The sequence below is a fragment of the Chenopodium quinoa genome, unplaced genomic scaffold (genome assembly GCF_001683475.1).
Source record: "Chenopodium quinoa cultivar QQ74 unplaced genomic scaffold, ASM168347v1, whole genome shotgun sequence".
Taxonomy (NCBI): domain Eukaryota; kingdom Viridiplantae; phylum Streptophyta; class Magnoliopsida; order Caryophyllales; family Amaranthaceae; genus Chenopodium; species Chenopodium quinoa.
The window spans coordinates 2,119,489-2,139,615 of NW_018744537.1; the positions used below are offsets into that span (position 1 = coordinate 2,119,489).

General features: G+C 32.6%; 4 protein-coding genes across 8 annotated transcripts; 3 read left to right on the forward strand and 1 right to left on the reverse strand.

Moving 5' to 3' along the window:
• Nucleotides 1-8: 8 nt before the first annotated feature.
• LOC110698949 (F-box/LRR-repeat protein 2-like) lies at nucleotides 9-1,361 on the forward strand. Its single transcript, XM_021876452.1, has one exon. It carries the CDS (start codon nucleotides 9-11, stop codon nucleotides 1,359-1,361), a length of 1,353 nt encoding a protein of 450 aa, XP_021732144.1.
• A 1,597-nt stretch (nucleotides 1,362-2,958) lies between these two features.
• LOC110698950 (F-box/LRR-repeat protein 20-like) lies at nucleotides 2,959-4,725 on the forward strand. The gene has a single exon (XM_021876453.1). It carries the CDS (start codon nucleotides 2,959-2,961, stop codon nucleotides 4,723-4,725), a length of 1,767 nt encoding a protein of 588 aa, XP_021732145.1.
• Nucleotides 4,726-7,535: 2,810 nt separating this feature from the next.
• On the reverse strand, nucleotides 7,536-8,428 carry LOC110698615. The gene is made up of 2 exons (XM_021876080.1): nucleotides 8,292-8,428; nucleotides 7,536-8,139 (listed from the first exon to the last, which is right to left on the reverse strand). Exons 1-2 carry the CDS (start codon nucleotides 8,411-8,413, stop codon nucleotides 7,695-7,697), a joined length of 567 nt encoding a protein of 188 aa, XP_021731772.1. The 5' UTR covers nucleotides 8,414-8,428; the 3' UTR covers nucleotides 7,536-7,694.
• Nucleotides 8,429-14,936: 6,508 nt separating this feature from the next.
• Nucleotides 14,937-19,724, forward strand: LOC110698616 (F-box/LRR-repeat protein 3-like). Of its 5 annotated transcripts, none has more exons than XR_002506756.1 (4): nucleotides 14,937-15,515; nucleotides 16,924-16,977; nucleotides 17,052-17,115; nucleotides 17,994-19,724. XR_002506756.1 is itself a non-coding variant. In XM_021876082.1 (4 exons), exons 3-4 carry the CDS (start codon nucleotides 17,084-17,086, stop codon nucleotides 18,608-18,610), a joined length of 504 nt encoding a protein of 167 aa, XP_021731774.1. In that variant the 5' UTR covers nucleotides 14,941-15,515; nucleotides 16,924-16,977; nucleotides 17,052-17,083; the 3' UTR covers nucleotides 18,611-19,724. The 5 variants fall into 5 exon arrangements, 2 of the variants coding, with proteins under 2 accessions (XP_021731774.1, XP_021731773.1); XM_021876082.1 differs by having other exon boundaries at nucleotides 14,941-15,515; nucleotides 18,139-19,724; XR_002506755.1 differs by lacking the exon at nucleotides 16,924-16,977 and having other exon boundaries at nucleotides 14,939-15,515; nucleotides 17,997-19,724.
• The last annotated feature ends 403 nt before the right edge of the window (nucleotides 19,725-20,127 follow it).

Genomic DNA, 20,127 nt, shown 5'->3' on the forward strand with positions numbered 1-20,127 from the left:
AGATAGAAATGGAAAAAGAAGAAGAAAGAAAAGAATTGCTCGACGATTGCTGGGAGATGATCTTTGGTCGTCTCCAGCATAAAAGTGACAAAGAATCAATCACTTTAGTCTGCAAGAGATTCCTGTCAATCACCAATTCCTTACGAGTTAGCATAAAGCTCTCAGATTATACACCAATCTCAATCCTCCCTAGGCTGCTGCAACGATTTTCAAACCTTAAGAAGATACAGTTCTGTAACTTCAGAGGAGACCTGAATGAAGCTGTTGTTGCAATTGCACAGTCCGGGTTGGACTTGGAAGAGTTGTTTGCTTTGTCAAATAATCAAAGTCAACGACTAGTTTGGTTAGAGGAGTTGGGTTCAAACATGAGCCCAAAAGTACTCAAGCAACCAACAGTTTGGTTAGAGGAGCTGGGTTCAAACATGAAGAATCTGAAAATACTTAAGTTTACTGGTGGACAGGGAGATGCTGATCTTGTCAGAGTAGCAGACTCATTTCCTAAGCTCGAAGAACTGTATATCGAGCATGAAGGATTAAATGCTATTTCTGTGACCGATGAAGGGATGGATTATATGTCATCCAAGCTCAAGAGATTACGCAGGATAGACCTTTCGAACAAAGCACATATTTCAGATAAGTCCCTTTTTTCCCTGTCAAAAAACTGTCCATTACTAGAGCAAATTGAAATTAATGATTGTAATTCTGTGACAGAAGAAGGAATTTCATTCCTTGTTAACAACAGCCATCATTTGAACATGTTATACATATGTAAATATTTTAAGATTGATTCATTTGGAGTTTATAAAGGCTCTACTAATAATTTCCTAACAAACTTACAATCTCTAAAGCTCCAAAATGTAGACATATCGGATGAGTTTCTCATTTCCATAACAGAAGCACGAATTTATCTTACTGAATTGGATCTAACAGACTGTGAAGGTTACACGTTTACTGGGATCTCAAGGCTCCTACTGCACACTTCTCAAACTCTGAAATCTTTAGAGTTGGGGGGGTTCAGGGAATTAGAATTCCTCATAAATGAGCACATAGAGTACTTGTTGTCTTTTCTCCAAAACTTGACATCAATCACGCTCTTTAACTGTTCCAAGCTATCTGATTCAGCTTTTGTTATAATCACTCAAAAATGCCCTCTTCTGTGCCATTTTGCGATGACTGGTTCAAGCCTGGGAAATGAAGAATATGATTATGATGGCCTAATGAAGAAGAACCGTGCAATAAAGTACTTGAACCTATCATCTCATCACGACTTCAGCCCTACAGTTCTGAAAAGGCTTCTTAACATGTGTCCTGAAGTGGAGAAGCTCAACCTAAGTCATTGCTTATTTCTACGCCATAACTAACTGAATGTTCTCGATATCCTAGAGTGCAACAGGAGGCTTGTGAAACTGGATTTAACTGGATCCCATCTTATCAAGGATTTAACCGGAAATGACATGGAGTTGGAGGTGTCAGTGTTGGAGAAGTTGATTGCGACATTTTCCGGGATAAACGATAAATTGCTTACCAAGTTAGGGAGGATCTGCCCAGGTTGACTCACCTGGATCTGGAGGATTGCGATAAAGTGACAGAAGAAGGGGTAAAGGAAGTGGTGAAATCGTGTAAACGACTGAGATACTTGAGCATAAGTTGCTGTGAAAAAGTGAATTTCAATATAATACCATGGATAGTGACAAACAGACCATCCTTGAGAAAACTGGTGTCATCATCTCGTGATTATCCAGACGATGAAAACCAGAAACTCTTCCTGCAGCAAGGCTGTCTTGTCTTCAAGGATCCAAACTACTCTTTTAATTATGAAGATGAGTTTTCGTGTAATATGTTATAGACTTATAGTTTGAAATTGTGTTTATTATTATAAGTACACTAGTTAATTGTTATTGCAATTTACTGTGTCTGAATGTTTAATTTCCCCTTTCATGATCATGATCTATATGATATATTGATAGTACTCCATTTATTCTTTCTATTATTCTGCTGTGTTACCTCGCCTTGGTTTAAAGTTGTGGATAAACCTGTTGGTTTTAAAGTTAAAAATGTAATTTACTAACAAAAGCAACTAGATGGGAACTTCCAATTGGTAATAGTGCACCGGAGTCAGAGAAATAAAAACAATCTCAGCACTCAGGAGCAGAAATACTCATCGCCGAGGAGGATCAGTGAGTAACATACTCTAAACGCTAAGACAACAACTATATATATTAGTCAAGCCAACGTAAAGTTAAGGCTTCCAGTACAGTATAAACTACCTCAACAATATTGTTTTTTCAATAATAAATATCTAATATGGTAGCAAGTAGCATTTAAGTTCTAACAAATTAGGCCAAGGGCTAAAAACAGAGGAAAAGCCGCAGCTAAAATCACACATTACCATATATTTTAAAAAAAAGGTTACCCATGGGTATTTTTTGCTTATTTAATATTTCTTTGCTCATTTTAAAATGAGGAAATAAATAAATAAATCAAATTGCACCTAGCTCTATGTCATGAGTGGGATAAGAAGGGATGTCACCATTTCCGACTTTTCAGAAAATAGGAGTTTACCATTGAGAATTTCCATTTGTTTTTTCCTATATTGAGATATAATAAGTGAGCCTCAATAATGATATCTTTAGTCATCTTTGAACAAATCCTATCTCATAGCTGATCAAATCTATATATTAAGGAAAGTAAACTTCAAAAGGACTGAGTAAATTGTTAAGGGAATATATATATATATCAAGATTTAGGTGATCAATCACGTATTGAAACTATGTCAAAGCATATTATATAGATATAACAAAGAAAAAAAATGCAATGGCTTGCATTGATAACCTTGTTTTGTAAAGAAGACCAGTCAAAATTTGAATAGATCATATTGTTATATATGTAAAGGAAAGCAAGTCAAAGCAATGCATCTTCTCATGCTGCTAATAATCTGATTTGTACTCATTAGAGCAGATGGAAGTGGAAGAAGAAGCAGGCAAAGAATTGCTTGACGAATGCTGGGAGATGATCTTTAATCGTCTTAAACATGAAAGTGACCAAGAATCAATCACTTTAGTCTGCAAGAGATTTCTGTCAATCTCAAATTCCTTACGAGTTAGCATAAATTTCTCAGGTTATACACCAATCACAGTCCTCTGTTGGCTACTGAAAAGATTCTCGAACCTTAAGAAGATACAGGTCTGTAACTTCGAAGGAGACATGGATGAAGCTGTTCTAGCGATTGCACGGTCTGGGTTGGACTTGGAAGAGTTGGTTGCTTTGTCATATTGTCGAAGTCACCCAAAAGTTTGGTTAGAGGAGCTGGGTTCAAACATGAAGAATCTGAAAGTACTCAAGTTTACTGGTGGAGAAGGGGATGCTGATTTTGTCAGAGTAGCAGACGCATTCCCACAGCTCGAGGAACTATTTATCAAGGATGAAGCACCGTATATCATTTATGTGACTGATAAAGGGATGGATTATATATCATCCAAGCTCAAGAGATTACGCAAGATAGACCTTTCAAATAAATCACGGATTTCAGATAAGTCCCTTATTTCTCTGTCAAAAAACTGTCCATTACTAGAGCAAATTGAAATTCATGATTGTAACTCTGTGACACAAGAAGGAATTTCATTCCTTGTTAACAACAGCCATCATTTGAACTCATCATACATATGTAAACATCTTAAGATTGATTCATTTGGAGTCGAAGGCTCTACTAATATCCTAACCAACTTACGATCTCTAAAGCTCCAATATGTAGACATACTGGATGAGTTTCTCTTTTCTATAATAGAAGCACGGATTCATCTTACTGACTTGGCTCTAACAGATTGCAAAAGCTACACTTTTACTGGGATCTCAAGGCTCCTACAACACTCTTCTCAATCTCTTAAATCTTTAGAGTTGGGGAGAGTAGAATTCCTCACAAATGAGCATGTAGAGTACTTGTCGTCTTTTCTCCAAAACCTGACATCAATCACACTCTTTAACTGTTCCAAGCTATCTGATTCAGCTTTTGTTATGATCACACAAAGATGCCCTCGTCTATGCTATTTTGTGATGACTGGTTCAAGCTTCGTAAGAGATGAATACAATTATGATGGCTTAATTAAGAAGAACCGTGCAATAAAGTACTTGGACCTATCATCTCACCATGAATTTAGGCCTACAGCTCTTAAAAGGCTTCTTAACATATGTCCCGAAGTAGAGAAGCTCAAGATACATGGTTGTTATCTCCTACCCAATGATCAATTGAATGTTCCTGATATTCTAGAGTGCAACAGGAGCCTTGTGGAACTGAATTTTATCGGATCCCATCATATCACTGTAAAAGACAGGGAGTTGGAGTTGGAGTCGTCAGTGTTAGAGAAATTGATTGTGAAATTTTCACTTATAAATGATATATTTCTTACAAAGTTGGGGAGGATATGCCCCAGATTGATTCACCTGGATCTGTCGTATTGCAGTAAAGTGACAGAAGATGGGGTAATGGAAGTGGTAAAATCGTGTAAGCGACTGAGATACTTGAGCTTAAGTCGCTGTGAAAAAGTGGATATTAACATAATACCATGGATAGTTGCAAACGGACCATCCTTGAGAGAACTGGTGTCATCATCTCGCAACTACCCAGACGACAAAAATCAGAAACTCTTCCTGCAGCAAGGCTGTCTTGTTCTCAAGGATCCAAACTACCCCTTAAATAATGAAGATGAGTTTATGTGTAACATGTTATAGACTTTTAGTTTGGAATTATGTATATAATGATAAGTACACTAGTAGATTGTTATTGCAATTTACTGTGTCTGAATGTTTAATTTCCGCTTTCATAATCATGATCTGTATGATAAATAATTGATAATACTCCATTTCTTTTATTCTGCTGTGTTACCTCGCCTTGGTTTGAAGTTGAGGATAAACCTGTTGATTTTTAAGTTAGAAATGTAATTTACTCAAAGTAACTAGACAGGGAACTTCCAATCTGTAATAGTGCACCGAAGTCAGAAACAGAAACAGTCTCGGCACTCAGGAGAAGAAGAACTCATCGCCGAGGAGGATCAGTGAGTAACATACTCTAAATGCTAAGACAATAACTATATATATAGTCAAGCCAATGTAAAGTTCTAACAATATCTAATACGAAGCATCTAACACGGTAGCAAGTACCATTTAAGTACTTAGGCTAAGAGCTAAAAACAGAGGAAAAGCAGCAATTGAAATCACACATTATTGTATGTCGTAGGATCTTGCAGGCATAGAACTCATGGAACATAAACAGATTGACACTAATCGATAAGAAATAATATAGATATGGGAGATCTTGTTAAATTTGTTTAAATGTGTAATGTAAGAATATTGGTTTTTTTAATGATATTTTTGTGTATAACATTGGAGATATTCATGATTTAAAACGTATCTACTCATGCTTTTAAACGTGACTCGAAAACTGAAAAGTCGAAAAGAGCAAACGAATGGAGACCTTGGGAGTATATTAGAAAACAGATGTTTTCTACTACGTGTATAATTGTATATTAAATGCCCAAACGTGAACAAATGAACAATTATAGGTCACTTATTATTATTGAAACTTTTAAAGCATAGTGTTAAGCTAATTTTTTCTATATTGGGATATGCATATAGTAGGTCTCAATAATGACACTGTTAACATGTTATTAAGCAAATCCTATCTTTTTTTTTTGAGGAAATAAGCAAATCCTATCTTATAGCTGATTGAATTTATATACGAATGCTTAGCCAATCACGTCATGTGTTTCCGAGCAATAATTAAGTGAACTGAACTTCAGAAGGACAAAGTATCCTTTTTTTTTTTTTGCTGTAAATTTTTGTAAATGCATAGTATATCAAAAAATATAAATTTAATGGCTTGATTACCTTGTTTTGGAAAGAAAATCAGTCAAACGTTGTAAAGATCAGATTGCATTGTTATGTAGAGGAAACCAGTCAAAACTTGAAATGATCATATCACATTGTTATGTAAAGAAAACTAAGTCAAAACTTCAAAGATCAGACCAAGTTGTTTTGTAAGGAAAACCAGTTAAAACTTGAAATGATCAAATCACATTATTATGTAAAGGAAAGTAAGTCAAAACTCGAAAAGATCAGTTGTATAGATTACTTGTCGTCTTTTCTCCAATACCTGACATCAATCACTCTCTTTAATTGTTCCAAGTTATCTGATTTAACTTTTCTTATGATCACACAAAGATGCCCTCGTTTGTGCCATTTTGTGATGACTGGTTCATGCCTCGGAAAAGAAGAATACAATTATGATGGCCTAATGGAGGAGAACCGTGCAATAAAGTACTTGGACATATCATCTCATGATGAATTTAGGCCTACAGCTCTGAAAAGGCTTCTTAGCATATGTCCCGAATTGGAGAAGCTCAAGCTACACAGTTGTGTTTTCTTACCCGATGATCAACTGAATGTTCCTGATATTCTAGAGTGCAACAGGAGCCTTGGGGAACTGAATCTAACCGGATCCCATCATATCACTGTAAAAGACACGGAGTTAGAGTCGTCAGTGTTAGAGAAATTGATTGTGAAAATTTGAATGATAGATGATATATCTCTTACCAAGTTGGGGAAGATATGCCCCAAATTGATTCACCTGGATCTGGCGCGTTGCAGTGAAGTGACAGAAGAAGGGGTAAAGGAAGTGGTGAAATCGTGTACACGACTGATATACTCGAGCATAAGTTGCTGTGAAAAAGTGGATATCAGTGTAATACCATGGATAGTGACAAACAGACCATCCTTGAGAAAACTGGTGTCATCATCTCGTAGCTACCCAGAAACTCTACCTGCAACAAGGCTGTCTTCTCCTCAAGGATCCAAGCTTCATCTTTAAAGGAGATACGCTTTTGTGTTATATGTAATACTTTGAAATTGTATTTGATTGTTATTGCAATTTATTGTGTCCAACTTGAATGTTTAATTTTCACTTTCATGATCAAGATTTGTATGAATTGAAGACTACTCCCATTTCTTTTACTCTGCTGTGTGTATTACCTTGCCTTGGTTTATAATTCAAAATATACAATTGTTAGATTAAATTGAGAAAACTCGCGAGAATTTAACCAAATGAGTCATCACAATATATTTATCAGATGAATCAATATTATATCTGTATATTTAGGTCCTCAATCAACTGGACTATCTAATGTCATTTGCACTCAGTTAGCAGGACTCCAAGAACAGAGATTTCAGATTTTTTAAGTGGCTTCAAATGGTGTAATCCAATACTAGTAAGTTGTGTATTTGAGTAGTTCAGAGAGATGTACTAAGTCTGATGCAGAGAATGCAATATTGTTTGTTTTGCCCCAGGCCAGCACGCTTAGGAGTTCGATCTGGAGAAAAGCAAAACCCGAAAACAGAATCTTCATTTCGTTATCCTCCATCCATGTGTTCATTTCTGAGTTCGAGTATTATTCAGGTCATTAGTACGCACTCTTACAGCCCGTTTGATATAAGGTCATGACAATCGTAATTTGGCAAGAAAAGTCCTATGTCAATATAGATCCATGTAGGTAAAACGTTTTAATTAGATTATCATTGTATTGAAATAGTACATGAACACATAGGAAACATGAACACTAGTGCAGAAAAGTTTTATTTAGTTATAGTAGCTAGCTAGCTATCTAGTAATAAGACTGCACCAGGATTAATTATTAGGACAAGCGCGATCAACCCCAAAGTACATTGACTTCAATAGAGCCATACCTTCCGGTAATGGTCTTCTTGTCACTTTCACCGGCAGCCTTGACTAGAAAGAGAGCTTTGCCGTTAGCAATTTCATCGTCGGAAGAAACAGCATCATAGTCCATCAAGTAAGCACTAATCTCCATTTCCGTGGCGGCTTCAGGCACATTGACATCGGACCGACTCAAGGGAATGAATTCACCAGGCCTTACTGGAATATGCTGACTTTGCTTCTTATCAAAAAGCGAAAACTGAGTGCTGATGCCAAATCGACCATCTATATTTCCGTAAACGTCTGCAGGATCTTCTCCGTCTCCGTTGATGAGCTTAACACTCAACGTAGCTTGGACATTGTTACTGAACATCACCTTCACTGCAGCACATTCTTGAATGGAGGCCATCTTTTCAGTATTACTTAGTTGTATTCTCCTACAAAGCACAATAAATTACCAAGTATTAATTCAAATGATGAAAAAGTATTTAGGCGTTACATGTAGTATATGTTAGTGACAAATATTAATTAAGATGGATGAATTGAAGAAGCTAAAACAAATTAAATTAAGGATTAGGCACTTAATTACCTTAAAGTAGTATCACCCTCTTGTATATATGTAATCTGCGTGACTTGCAAATTACAATGCCATACTTGCCCACCATTATATAGTAGGAGGAGATCGAGAAATATTCGATTTTTTTTACACATTAATAAGTTTAATGATTCATACCAATTTTCTAGTCTCGAAAAGATGAGAGAAAATACGTGTTGGATTTTTCTTATTTTGCTTTGAGTATTTTGAAGATGTTCAATTCCTTTTTGCTGGTGTTCTTTGATAGGTCCATGCCATTCATTGAAATGGTCCTATATTGATTTCATGATGCTTAAAAGTAAAAGATAACCATTCATTTCTTTTTGACAAAAAATATTCTTTCCTATTTGTTTTTCTTATATGCAATCTTCACAAATTCCCAATTAGATAGAATTTTATGAAGTCTTTTTAGGGTCTTGTTTGATTTGTCAAAATAAGTACGTTATTAATATTCAATTACTATAAGATTTACTACAATAACAATTAAATTTTATTTTTACTAAAGAAGTACTTCGACAAAACGTAACACGCATAACCAAAATGAAATCAAGTCGGGTAATATATACAGTATTAAGTAATGAACTTAAGTCTTGTTAAATCTAACTTGATAATGAAATTTTGGACTTTATTTATTGTTAGCTGTTATTTTCAGCCCATTTGTACACCCAAGTGACCCAACCACCCTATACAATTCGGCTATATATACCCCAACTTTCCTTCACTCACCATTCACCATGCTCCTCATCTATCTAATCTATATATATTAAAACTCAATGGGAAGACATAATCCCGCCACGAGTCACCATATATTGCTAGGCAAATGATGTGGCGTCATGTCAGCATACTATTAAAAATTACTATTATTCATTAAATAAAAATTAACAATTGTTAATATGAATGTTTCAACCCATGACCTCATGTTCACTATAATCTAAATTCATCCACTACTCAAATGGTAGATCTTATATTTACAATATTTTGTTAAAAAGAGTTAATCATATTCATAAACTTGAAAATTTAATGTTTAATTTTATACATGTATATTTAACAACAATCTATAATAACAAAAATTCATCTCATTTCTTTTATTTGCTCATACATAAAATCTTATAGCTATTTTATATATGTAACCCAAAATATGTGTTGAACTTTTTAAGCTAATGTGTTTTTTTCTTTTTCTTTTATAACAATTGAAGAACGAAGTAAACTAATAATTTTAGGATATCGGATAGTATATTTTTTTTGAGTTGAGAAATCAATGAGTCCTGATAGGTGGCTAGATTGTACTTTGAATCATTGAATATGAGTTGCTTAGTTCACACTTTAATTCAATTTCATGCTTGATCGTGCTTGAGTGAATACTACACCTAAACCATTTCCCTTAGTGCTTTATATCTTGATTCTAGCTTGTTTCATTTCTTGCTTTAGTGACTTTAGTTTACTTAACTTCTATCTCGAACTAGCTTGATTGTTGTACTTGGTGGTGTTTTAGTTGTTCCCTGTGTTCGACCCCTATGCTTGCCCAATACTCGTGTTAGGATTACTTAGGTTTATAAATTGTATTTAATCTAGGGATAGATATCGGATAGTATATTTTGATGTTCAATGATGATTTAAAAATATATTATCAATAATACGAATACTTAAATAAATGTAACTAATTTAATCTATATATATATTTCATCACATAATTCTTCTTATAAAAGCTCATTTTCAATATACTAAAATAATAACTCGGGGCATCGCATTGTCCGGGCCAAAAACTAATTTAATCTGTTATACTACCCGTTCTTTCCTACTTCGTTTTTTTTTTTGGTTAAATCTACTTCATATTTTACTCACTTAATATTCATGGGTCAAATTTATAAAGTTTTGGCGGTCTAGTGCTACTTCCTTACCAGACAAATGTTAGAATCATCATAATGTGTTACATCTAAATTAAATATCAAATTTTTATATCTTATAATTATTTATAATTTATAGATATATTTGGTCACACATATGTATTGGAGGTTGCGAAAATTACAAGTAAGTGAATAGAATCAATAACATAATACTAAAACAGAGACCAGGAATGACACGAGTCATTTCATGATGTTGTTTTTTCTCTCCAAAACTCCCCCTCCCTTTTTAGCAAAATTTTTTTTATTTTTGGAATATTTGAATAATACAAATATTATAATATACTCATTATTCCAAATCTTATATATTACCTTCGTTCCTGAAAGTTCGACTCACTTACTATTCATCTGGTCAAAATAAAATAATTTTGACCACATATTATGATTTATATAATAGAAATAAATTAGTATGAGGGATCTTATTAGATTCCCCTTATTATAAAATTTTCAAATATCAACTTTTTATAATTTTCACTTATAACTAGCCGAAGATATTTATGTTCAAAGATGTTCATTAGAGATCGCAAATGCAAAGTGAGTCGAACTTTCAGAATGGAGGGAGTATTATCTTTATAATAATTGTATTCATTTTTATTTCGTGTTTTGTTTACTTTAAATAGTTACACAAGATTTTGATACCTTTTAATTAAGGGAGAATAAGCTATAATTTAGAAGGTTGAAATATGGTGGAGAGTATAAAATAACGGAGCCAAAAATGTAAAATTAACATTTAATTTACCATTATATATATAGTTGTACAATATTGGAGTTCAATGAAAAAAAAAACATTTCTATTCATGGAGTTAATTGATTTGAAAACTTATGAAATAATAATAATTGAGTTAGTTCTCTGTTAAATATTTCTGTAATAATTTTACCAACTTATAACTTTTTTTTTTCTTCACAAAATCAATTAATTATTACTAAAACAAATCATGTTTACATCGATCATTTTGGACATATGTAAGCTATCATTAAAAAAAATTCCGCTAATATAATATATGATGTCAGCTTTAAGGTTTTTTTTATTTTTTTTATTTATTTTTTATTTTTTTTAATTATCCTACTTAGCTTATTTTTTGGAAGTACATTGTATAGTATGGAGTGTTTTTTTTCTTAACTAAATTAATTCATTAATAAAAAGACCATATGACATCTAAATTATATAGTTTTATAGGGAATAACATGCATTATTAATGTAATATAATGTATACTATTTTTAATATTTTCAACACAACTAATCAAAAATAATTTTTTTTCTTTTCAATTGTAGTTTTAATAATATTTGGCTTATTATATCATCTTTCTTATGTGCATTACATTTGGTTATTCCACATGAATTGCCTCATTTTATGTTATCACAAATTAATTATGGGAAAAAAGATTATTTCTACCGTGCATTGCACGAGCACTAATCTAGTATAAAATAACTAGATTAGTACCCGTGCGATGCACGGTTCTAATAATCATTTTTCCATAATTAATTTTGATATAATATAAAAATGAGGCAACTCATGAGGAATTAAAAAAATACAATGCATATAGAAAAATAAAAAAAATAAAGCAAAAATTATTAAAACTACATTTGAAAATAAAAATTTATTGTTGATTAGTTGTGTTAAAAATATTTAAAAGTAGTATACATTATATTACATAAATGATGCATATTATTACCAATAAAACTATACAATCTAGTGAATATATGACTAAAGACTTATTTAAAAATGCCTTTTAATAAACATAAAAATATCAATCAAACAAGAGAATAAAATCTACAGTAAAACTATTAACACAACATAAATGTAAATATATAAATTACAAATAATATATAACCGTTATATCCAATAAAATAATTTCAATGGAAATAAATACTACTCAGATCATTAAGGCAATTATAATCAACAATTAGACAACACTAACCTATATTATTAATAATACATTTTCTGTTTATGAATTGATGCTCTACATGATATCGTCGATCTTTGTTATTATATAGAAATTAAATGTGTTTGAAGCAATCTAATAATTGTAGTTTAATCATTATTTGTTATCGCCTTACAAGTTTATTTGTAGATGATAGTTATTTATCGAAAAAAGGATACACAAGAAGATGTCACTTGTCACTATATTATGTCTGATGTGTCTTTTACTATGCATCTTATTTATAATGTCGAATATAATAACTTTATCATCTCAATCACATGTTTCAGCAAAAGACAGTAATTTTTTTTTGTATTTATTAAGATATAAATTTATTTAATTACGTAATAAATTAATTGACTGATATTTCACATTTTCCTAGAATTAGACATATAATTTAGTTGCCGAACACAACATTTATTATATAGTCATGTAATACTCAATTAGTCTAAGAAACAAAATATTAGAGGTATTTGAAAAAAAAAAATAAAGTGATGATTCAAAGTAATTTCTTTAATATTAATTATATGAACCAATTTTATTATTACTTTTAGGGCAAAATTTCAATAATACTTCGGCTAAAAGATGTCCAGGCGGTAATGATAGTATCTTATACCTGAACCAGTGACTCACTTTTTCTATAATTAAAAAAGAGTTAGAATAATTTTTTAGGTAAATGTGTATGGAAGAATTAAGAACACGAAATAAAAGAAATACATTTTATGTAAAAATAATATATAAGATTTGGAATATTATAATAGTTGTATTATACAAATTTTCCAAAAAAAAAAAAGTTTTTTTTGCTAAAAGGGGAGGGGGTGTTTTGGAGGGAAAAAACAACACCAGGAAGTGACATGTGTCATTCCCGATGTCTGTTTTAGTATTATGTTATATGTTATGTTATTGATAGAGAGATTGCAAACAATTAAACTAACAAGCATATTAGTAACCAATTATTGAATAATTTTATTACAGGTTCATGCAAATTATTAACAAATTAATTATATTCCTTTAGTTAAATAAACAAGTAACAATAAATATATAAATATATATATTAAAGATTCTTTAACTCTGGAAGAATCTCCAATGCCAGATTTTATTTTTGATATTTCCTACATCCAATAAAGAAATTACGACTATTAGTCAAAGTTCATACCACTACGTTGACTTTGCTAAAATTTCGTATTGTTGAACCCAATTGTGCCTTAAATTAATAGGTGAGAGCACAATCTAACATAGCATAAGCATAACACAAAACTACTCTGTAGCAACTATAGGCGAGATACAAGCCTACTTTAAATTCTTCTTAACTTTCGCTAGTGAAGACTTCAAGGAGGCCTCAATTCAAGGTCATAAATTCTAACCAAACTTGACTTTCATTGGCTTTTGACAAAATAATTTTCTTCAATAATTGAGAATCCTAAACAAGAGACATCCTATAGTTAGGTTAGTTGATTTCTTGTATGTTAGAGAAACAAAGAAAACTAAATTATATAGTCAAAAGCCAATGAAAGTCTAGTTTGGTTAGAATTTGTGGCCTTCAGGCCTCTGTCTTCACTAGCGAAAGTCAAGAGGAATAAAAGTAGCTTATATTCTATATCACGCTTATATCTTTTAGTGTTATGCTTATGCTACGTGAGAGCATCTTTAATGGTATATAAAAAGGGTCTAATCGTAGATTAATTAATAACATTATGAGCATGTAGCTTACCATTGGAGTGATAAATTGATGTAACTATATGCTCAAACAAGCTGCGCTTGAATTTTTTAAAGAAAACAACATCCACTTAAGTTATAACATTTGTATGATAAAACTACTGGTTATTTTTTTCCTTGCAAACTACAATAATATGGGAATAAGTTAAAAATTGCTTATAAATAGTCATATGAGTGTCAATGAAATTGTTCATAAGAAATGCAACTTAAATTTCACATAAATGTAAGGTAAATGAGCTCTTGTGCATTTGATGACTTAGCCACTTCGTATGCCACTTTTTTTTTTTTTTTTTTTTTGCCAGGTCAACGACCACATATTCCTATCTCTCTCCTCCCACTCTCTTTCATAATCTTTCTCTTTAGAGTAGCTTTTAGGCTTTGTTTGATTGATGAGATTTGGCGTGAAAAGAAAAAAAAAAAGTGAAATTTTCCCATATTTGGTATGATAAATGATATGAAAATTGATAAGAAAGAAAAAGAAGTGAAAAAAAAGAGTCTTTATACACTTTTCTTTACTCTCACGGGAGGAATTTGAGAGGAAAAAGAAAAATACTCTGTAAAACACCGAAAGTGACAGGCTAAACGACACCCTTATTTTACCAGGTAACGCCCATATTTAAATATGAATGGACAAACATACCCTCGCATGTATTCCATGTTCTAACTTAATCTAACATTCTCTTCTCCCGACAAACCACCACTGACCGAAAGCAAGGTCATTAATTTTTTCAAAACTTTAGGGGAGAAACGCCCATATTTTCAAAAGTCCATAGGAGATTCGAAAATTCTAGGCGTTTTATCCCATAGAATTTTCTAGTTTTTTTTCGTTTTTTGTTTTTATCATAACTTTTGATCCGAAACTCGGATTAAGACAAATAATATATCGTTGGAAAGCTCTAGAAGTCTACTTTCCAACCCAATTCAAATCAAGTTAATATCATTTTTAGATCTTAATATATGATCAAAATAGTGCAAGGGTGTTGGTTTTGGACCAAAGTTAGTATTTTAGCCATATCTTAAGATCTAAAAATGATATTGATATGATTCTAATTGGGTTAGAAAAAAACTTCTAGAGCTTTCCAACGATATCTTATTTGTCTGAATTTTGAGTTCTGGATCAAAAGTTATAATAAAAACAAAAAAGCAAAAAATTAAAAAATTCTACGGGTGGAAACGCCTAGAATTTTCGAATCTCCTAGGCACTTTTGAAAATTCTTGGCGTTTCTCCCCTAGAGTTTTGAAAAATTTAGGCGTTTGGCCTCCACAAAGAAAAAAAAAACGACTTTAATTCTGACGATGTGTCTGATGACTTTGCCCTAAATTGGTGGTGATTTGTTGGGAGGAGAGAATATACGATTGAGTCAGAGTCCAGAGAAAAAAAATATGAAGTACATCTGAGAGAATATTTGTCCATTTATCTAAATCCCCCCGGAACTAATAAAATTACTTTCCCTTCTCTTCCTTTCTTTTCTCTCCCTTTTCTTTCTATTCCTTTCCTTTAACTGTGGAGTAATATTGAACCAAAAAGACCTCACACAGTTACACTCCCACTCTCTCTCTCTCCTCCTTTGAAGCATGCTCCGTGTTTTTCCAGAAGAATCGATCGAATATGGGTGACCATCTCTTTCCCGAAAACATCCATCTAATTTTCCGATTCAATACCTCATTCTCCAATTTTCAGGTATTTTTCTCTCTCATTTCTCTCTCTAGTTCTTATTGGTTCAATGTTCATCTCTTCGATTCGATTAGATTTTTCCTTTTATTTGGTCAAACAGATTGCTTTTCTAAGGGTTCGTTCGGTATTACTTTTGATTTTATGTTTTAAGAAAGTTCAAAACTGATTTTGTGTTGTTTTAAAGTTTGCTTCTTCGTCACATTATAATTAAAATGGAGAATATCATATTCATCGATATTTACAGCTATAGAACCAAGAAAGCTAAAACAATGGCATATATGCTTTAATTACAATCCTAAACATAAAAAAATTTATTTAATTAATAATGATGATATCAACCACAATTTTTTTCTACTTTAAACATCATAGACATAATTTTATTATTAAAATCAAAATATACGGATTACTTTTAAACGTAACTTTGAAATATTTTATATCTCTTAAATAATATTCCAAAATTGCATATAAAAGTAATCGGAGGTAGTATATGGAATCTGGTTTTAGAATAAGGTTTAACAAAATAGCATGATAAACGCAAATGATTTGAAAATTGTTTTTTTTTTTTTTTATTGTCTATCAATGTTAGGCTGAATTTGTGGGCTGCTAAATCTACATCTGCTCGGAGATTCCCATAATTTGCCAAAAAATTGAAAAACAGTGTGCAAAGAAAGGTTAGGTATGGAGAATTTGGAAAAAAGATAATAAATCTAGCCAAAGTGCTAAACATTGAAATTACTCTTTATTCTGAAGGTTAAGGGAAGTTAGTTCAAAGATACAGAGAACTTGACCTTTGACGTGGGCGTGTTTTGTAAAACCACAAAAACCACAAAACAACTTATGCATTATGTTTGGATAACAATAGTGAAGGGAAAGGGAAATGGAGGTGAAGGAAAAAGAGGGAAGGTGACCTTACATTTTCCTTCCAAATCTCTCCGACAAAAGAGGGATTTGTTTATAAAAAGAAGAAGGAAAATGGATCCTTCCAATTATCTTTCGTTCCCTCCTTTTATTATGTATACAAACAAAGGATGATGCATCCTTCCTTTTCCCTTCTCTTCCTTTCCCTTCATTTCTCTCTACCCAAACATAGTGTTAGTGGTTTGGATTTTTCTGTTTTTGTTTTCCTAACATGAGGTGAAAGTTGTTATAAGTGATTAGGTTTTTGTTTTATTTTGGGTTAAAAAAAACAAAAAACTGATAAAGTAACCGTGCTGAACAAGCCCTTAGTTGATTGTTTCTTCACTGGTCATTTAATGGTGCTTAGGCATTGGTTAACTGTCTTGGTTAGCAGCCACATGGTATTCCAATTTTTTTTCTATTTTGGTTAAACAGATTGCTGGGTTCTTAGGCATTGGTTACATGTCTTGGTTAGCAGCCACATGCTATTCCAATTTCTTTCTATTTTGTTAAACAGATTGCTGGGTACTTAGGCATTGGTTACATACATGTCTTGCTTAGCAGCCACATGGTATTCCAATTTCTTTCAATTTGATTTAACAGATTGCTTTTGCAGAATATAAATTTTCTACGTTTATTTTGCAGATCGCTTCTGTTGTTTCTCAATCCATTTGCCCATGGGAAACACATGTTGTCTGATAACATCCAGGTATCTATTTTGTTTATGCTTTAGTTTTATGTACTCCCTCTGCCAGGTTCTAGTTATCAAATCACCCTGTCTGTTCATTATAAGGAAAGAAATTGTGACAATTAATTCGGGATTGAGAAAGTCAGAAAGTATTTGTTTATCAAGTTGATTAAGTATGTTTACCAACTATAGGTCTAGGCAATCATGATTTTTGTTTGATAATCAATCAAATTTAGATGATGATGCCATTATGTTGTGCTGATGATTGTGATATGTTTAGTTAATTTACAATTGATGCTTTTAGTAGAGTTTTATGAGCAATTAGGGTTAATGCTAGCTTTAGTTATTCAATCAATTTACACGAATTTGTTAGGTTCATTTAATTGGACAGTCAAGTCAGCGATTTAAATGTTGAAAACTACTTCATTACTAGCTAATAGGTGAAAGCTGTGACTTATCTTACGGAGTACAGTCAAATCAGCAATTAAAATATTGAAATACTTCAGTTCTAGCTTAGAGATGGAAGATGTGACATATCTCAAGGAGTAAGATAATATGATTCATTTTTAGAAGTATTTTGGTAAAATCTAGAGTAAAAAATAGGTCAGCTTTAATTGTCATTAATGAATTAAATAATATAGCCTCAAAAGTGGATCATGAAGTCCATTCTCGTTTATTGATCTATCTTTCTTTAAAGAGAAAGCAAGTAGGAGTCGAATGACATATGATTTCTTATAAACTCCGACTGCCTTTTTAAAAATAGACCTTACTATAAAATTGTGATATTAAATTAGTGTCCTTATTATGGTGGAAAAGGAAGCTACATAATCACTGCTGAATTTAGTTTCTCCAGTATTGATATTAATCTTTTTTATTTATACAATTTCATTTTGCTATAGAAGGGGACTTTAGGATTGGAGAGGTGAAGAAGATAGTAGATGCGCTCAATGTAGGGAAACTCCCACCAACCGATGTATTGTTGAGTGATTTTAAATTATATAAGAGTTTTTGAAATAAATATGTGCTTCATGGTTTGCTGCAAAGATTCTCCAACCTTAAGAAGATACAGGTCTGTAACTTCAAAGGAGACATGAATGAAGCTGTTGTTGCCATTGCACGGTCCGGGTTGGACTTGGAAGAGTTGGTTGCTTATTCATATTGTCGAAGTCAATTAGAAGTTTGGTTAGAGGAGCTTGGTTCAAACATGAAGAATCTGAAAGTACTCAAGTTTACTGGTGGCGAGGGAGATGCTGATTTTGTCAGAGTAGCAGATTCGTTCCCAGAGCTCGAGGAACTTCATATCAAGGATGAAGCACCGTATTATATTTCTGTGACTGATGAAGGGATAGAATATATGTCGTCCAAGCTCAAGAGTTTACGCAAGATAGACCTTTCGAATAAATCACGGATTTCAGATAAGTCCCTTATTTCTCTGTCAAAAAACTGTCCATTACTAGAGCAAATTGAAATTCATGATTGTAATTGTGACACAAGAAGGAATTTCATTTCTTGTTAACAACAGCCATCATTTGAACTCATTATACATAAATAAATATCTTAAGATTGATTCATTTGGAGTCAAAGGCTCTACAAATTTCCTAACCAACTTTAGATCTCTAAAGCTCCAACATGTAGACATACCGGATGAGTTTCTCTTTTCTGTAGTAGAGGCACGGATTCATCTTACTGACTTGGATCTAAGAATTTGTAAAAGTTACACAATTACTGGTATCTCAATGCTCCTACAACACTCTTCTCAATCTCTGAAATCTTTAAAGTTGAGGAGAGTAGAATTCCTCACAAATGAGCTTATAGAGTACTTGTCCTCGTGTCTCCAAAACCTGACATCAATATCAATCCGTAATTGTTCCAATCTATCTGATTCAGCTTTTGTTATGATCACACAAAGATGCCCTTGTCTATGCCATTTTGTGATGACTGGTTCAAGCCTTGGAAGAGAAGAATACAATTATGATGGCCTAATGAAGAAGAACCGTGCAATAAAGTACTTAAACCTATCATCACATCATGACTTTAGCTCTACAGCTCTGAAAAGGCTTCTTAAATTATGTCCCGAAGTGGAGAAGCTCAAGCTACATGATTGTTATTTCCTACCCGATGATCAACGGAATGTTCCTGATATTCGAGAGTGCCACAGGAGCCTTGTGGAACTGGATTTAACTGGATCCCATCGTTTCGTTGGAGAAGACATGGAGTTGGAGTTAGAGTTGGAGTCGTCAGTGCTAGAGAAGTTGATTGTGAAATATTCAAAGATAAATGATATACTTCTTATATAGTTGGGGAGGATATGCCCCGGAAGTGATAAAGGAAGTGGTGAAATCGTGTAAACGACTGAGATACTTGAGCTTAAGTTGCTGTGAAAAAGTGGGTATTAACATAATACCATGGATAGTTGCAAACAGACCATCCTTGAGAAAATTGGTCTCATCATCTTGTGATTACCCAGACTCCGAAAACCAGAATCTCTTCCTGCAGCAAGGCTGTTTTGTCCTCAAGGATCCAAACTACATTCCTAGATATAGTAGTATTTTTTTCGGTCTCACGTAGTATGTTGTAATTGTGTTTATTGAAATAACTCTAATAAGTACAGTAGTAGATTGTTGTTGCAATTTACTGTGTCTGAACGTTTAATTTCCGCTTTCATGATCAAGATTTGTATCATTGTATGAGATTCTCGCTCAATTCTTAAATTCTGCTGTTGAAATTGCTGTGCCTTGGTTTTAAATTTGAGGATAATCCTCTTGATTTTTAAGTTAGAAATGTAGTTTACTTGAGATATACAGGAAGATATCCATTATACAATTGTTAGATTAAATTAAGAAAACTCGCCAGTATTAACCAAATGAGTATCACAATACATTTATCAGATGAATCAATAGTATATGTAGGTCATCAATCAACTGGACTTTATAACGTCATATGCACTCAGTTTGCAGGACTCAAGAACAGAGATCTCAGATTTTTTAAGTGGCTTCAAATGGTGCAATCCTGTACTAGTAATTCATGGATAAT

Bases quoted from the DNA above. Each gene is read 5' to 3' on its own strand.
- LOC110698949 (XM_021876452.1), top strand. From the start codon at position 9: ATGGAAAAAGAAGAAGAAAGAAAAGAATTGCTCGACGATTGCTGGGAG.
- LOC110698950 (XM_021876453.1), top strand. From the start codon at position 2,959: ATGGAAGTGGAAGAAGAAGCAGGCAAAGAATTGCTTGACGAATGCTGG.
- LOC110698615 (XM_021876080.1), bottom strand. From the start codon at position 8,413: ATGTGTAAAAAAAATCGAATATTTCTCGATCTCCTCCTACTATATAAT. The intron at 8,140-8,291 runs GTAATTAAGTGC...TGTGCTTTGTAG, and splicing joins GAGGGTGATACTACTTTAAG to GAGAATACAACTAAGTAATA.
- LOC110698616 (XM_021876082.1), top strand. From the start codon at position 17,084: ATGGGAAACACATGTTGTCTGATAACATCCAG. The intron at 17,116-18,138 runs GTATCTATTTTG...TTTGCTGCAAAG, and splicing joins TGTTGTCTGATAACATCCAG to ATTCTCCAACCTTAAGAAGA.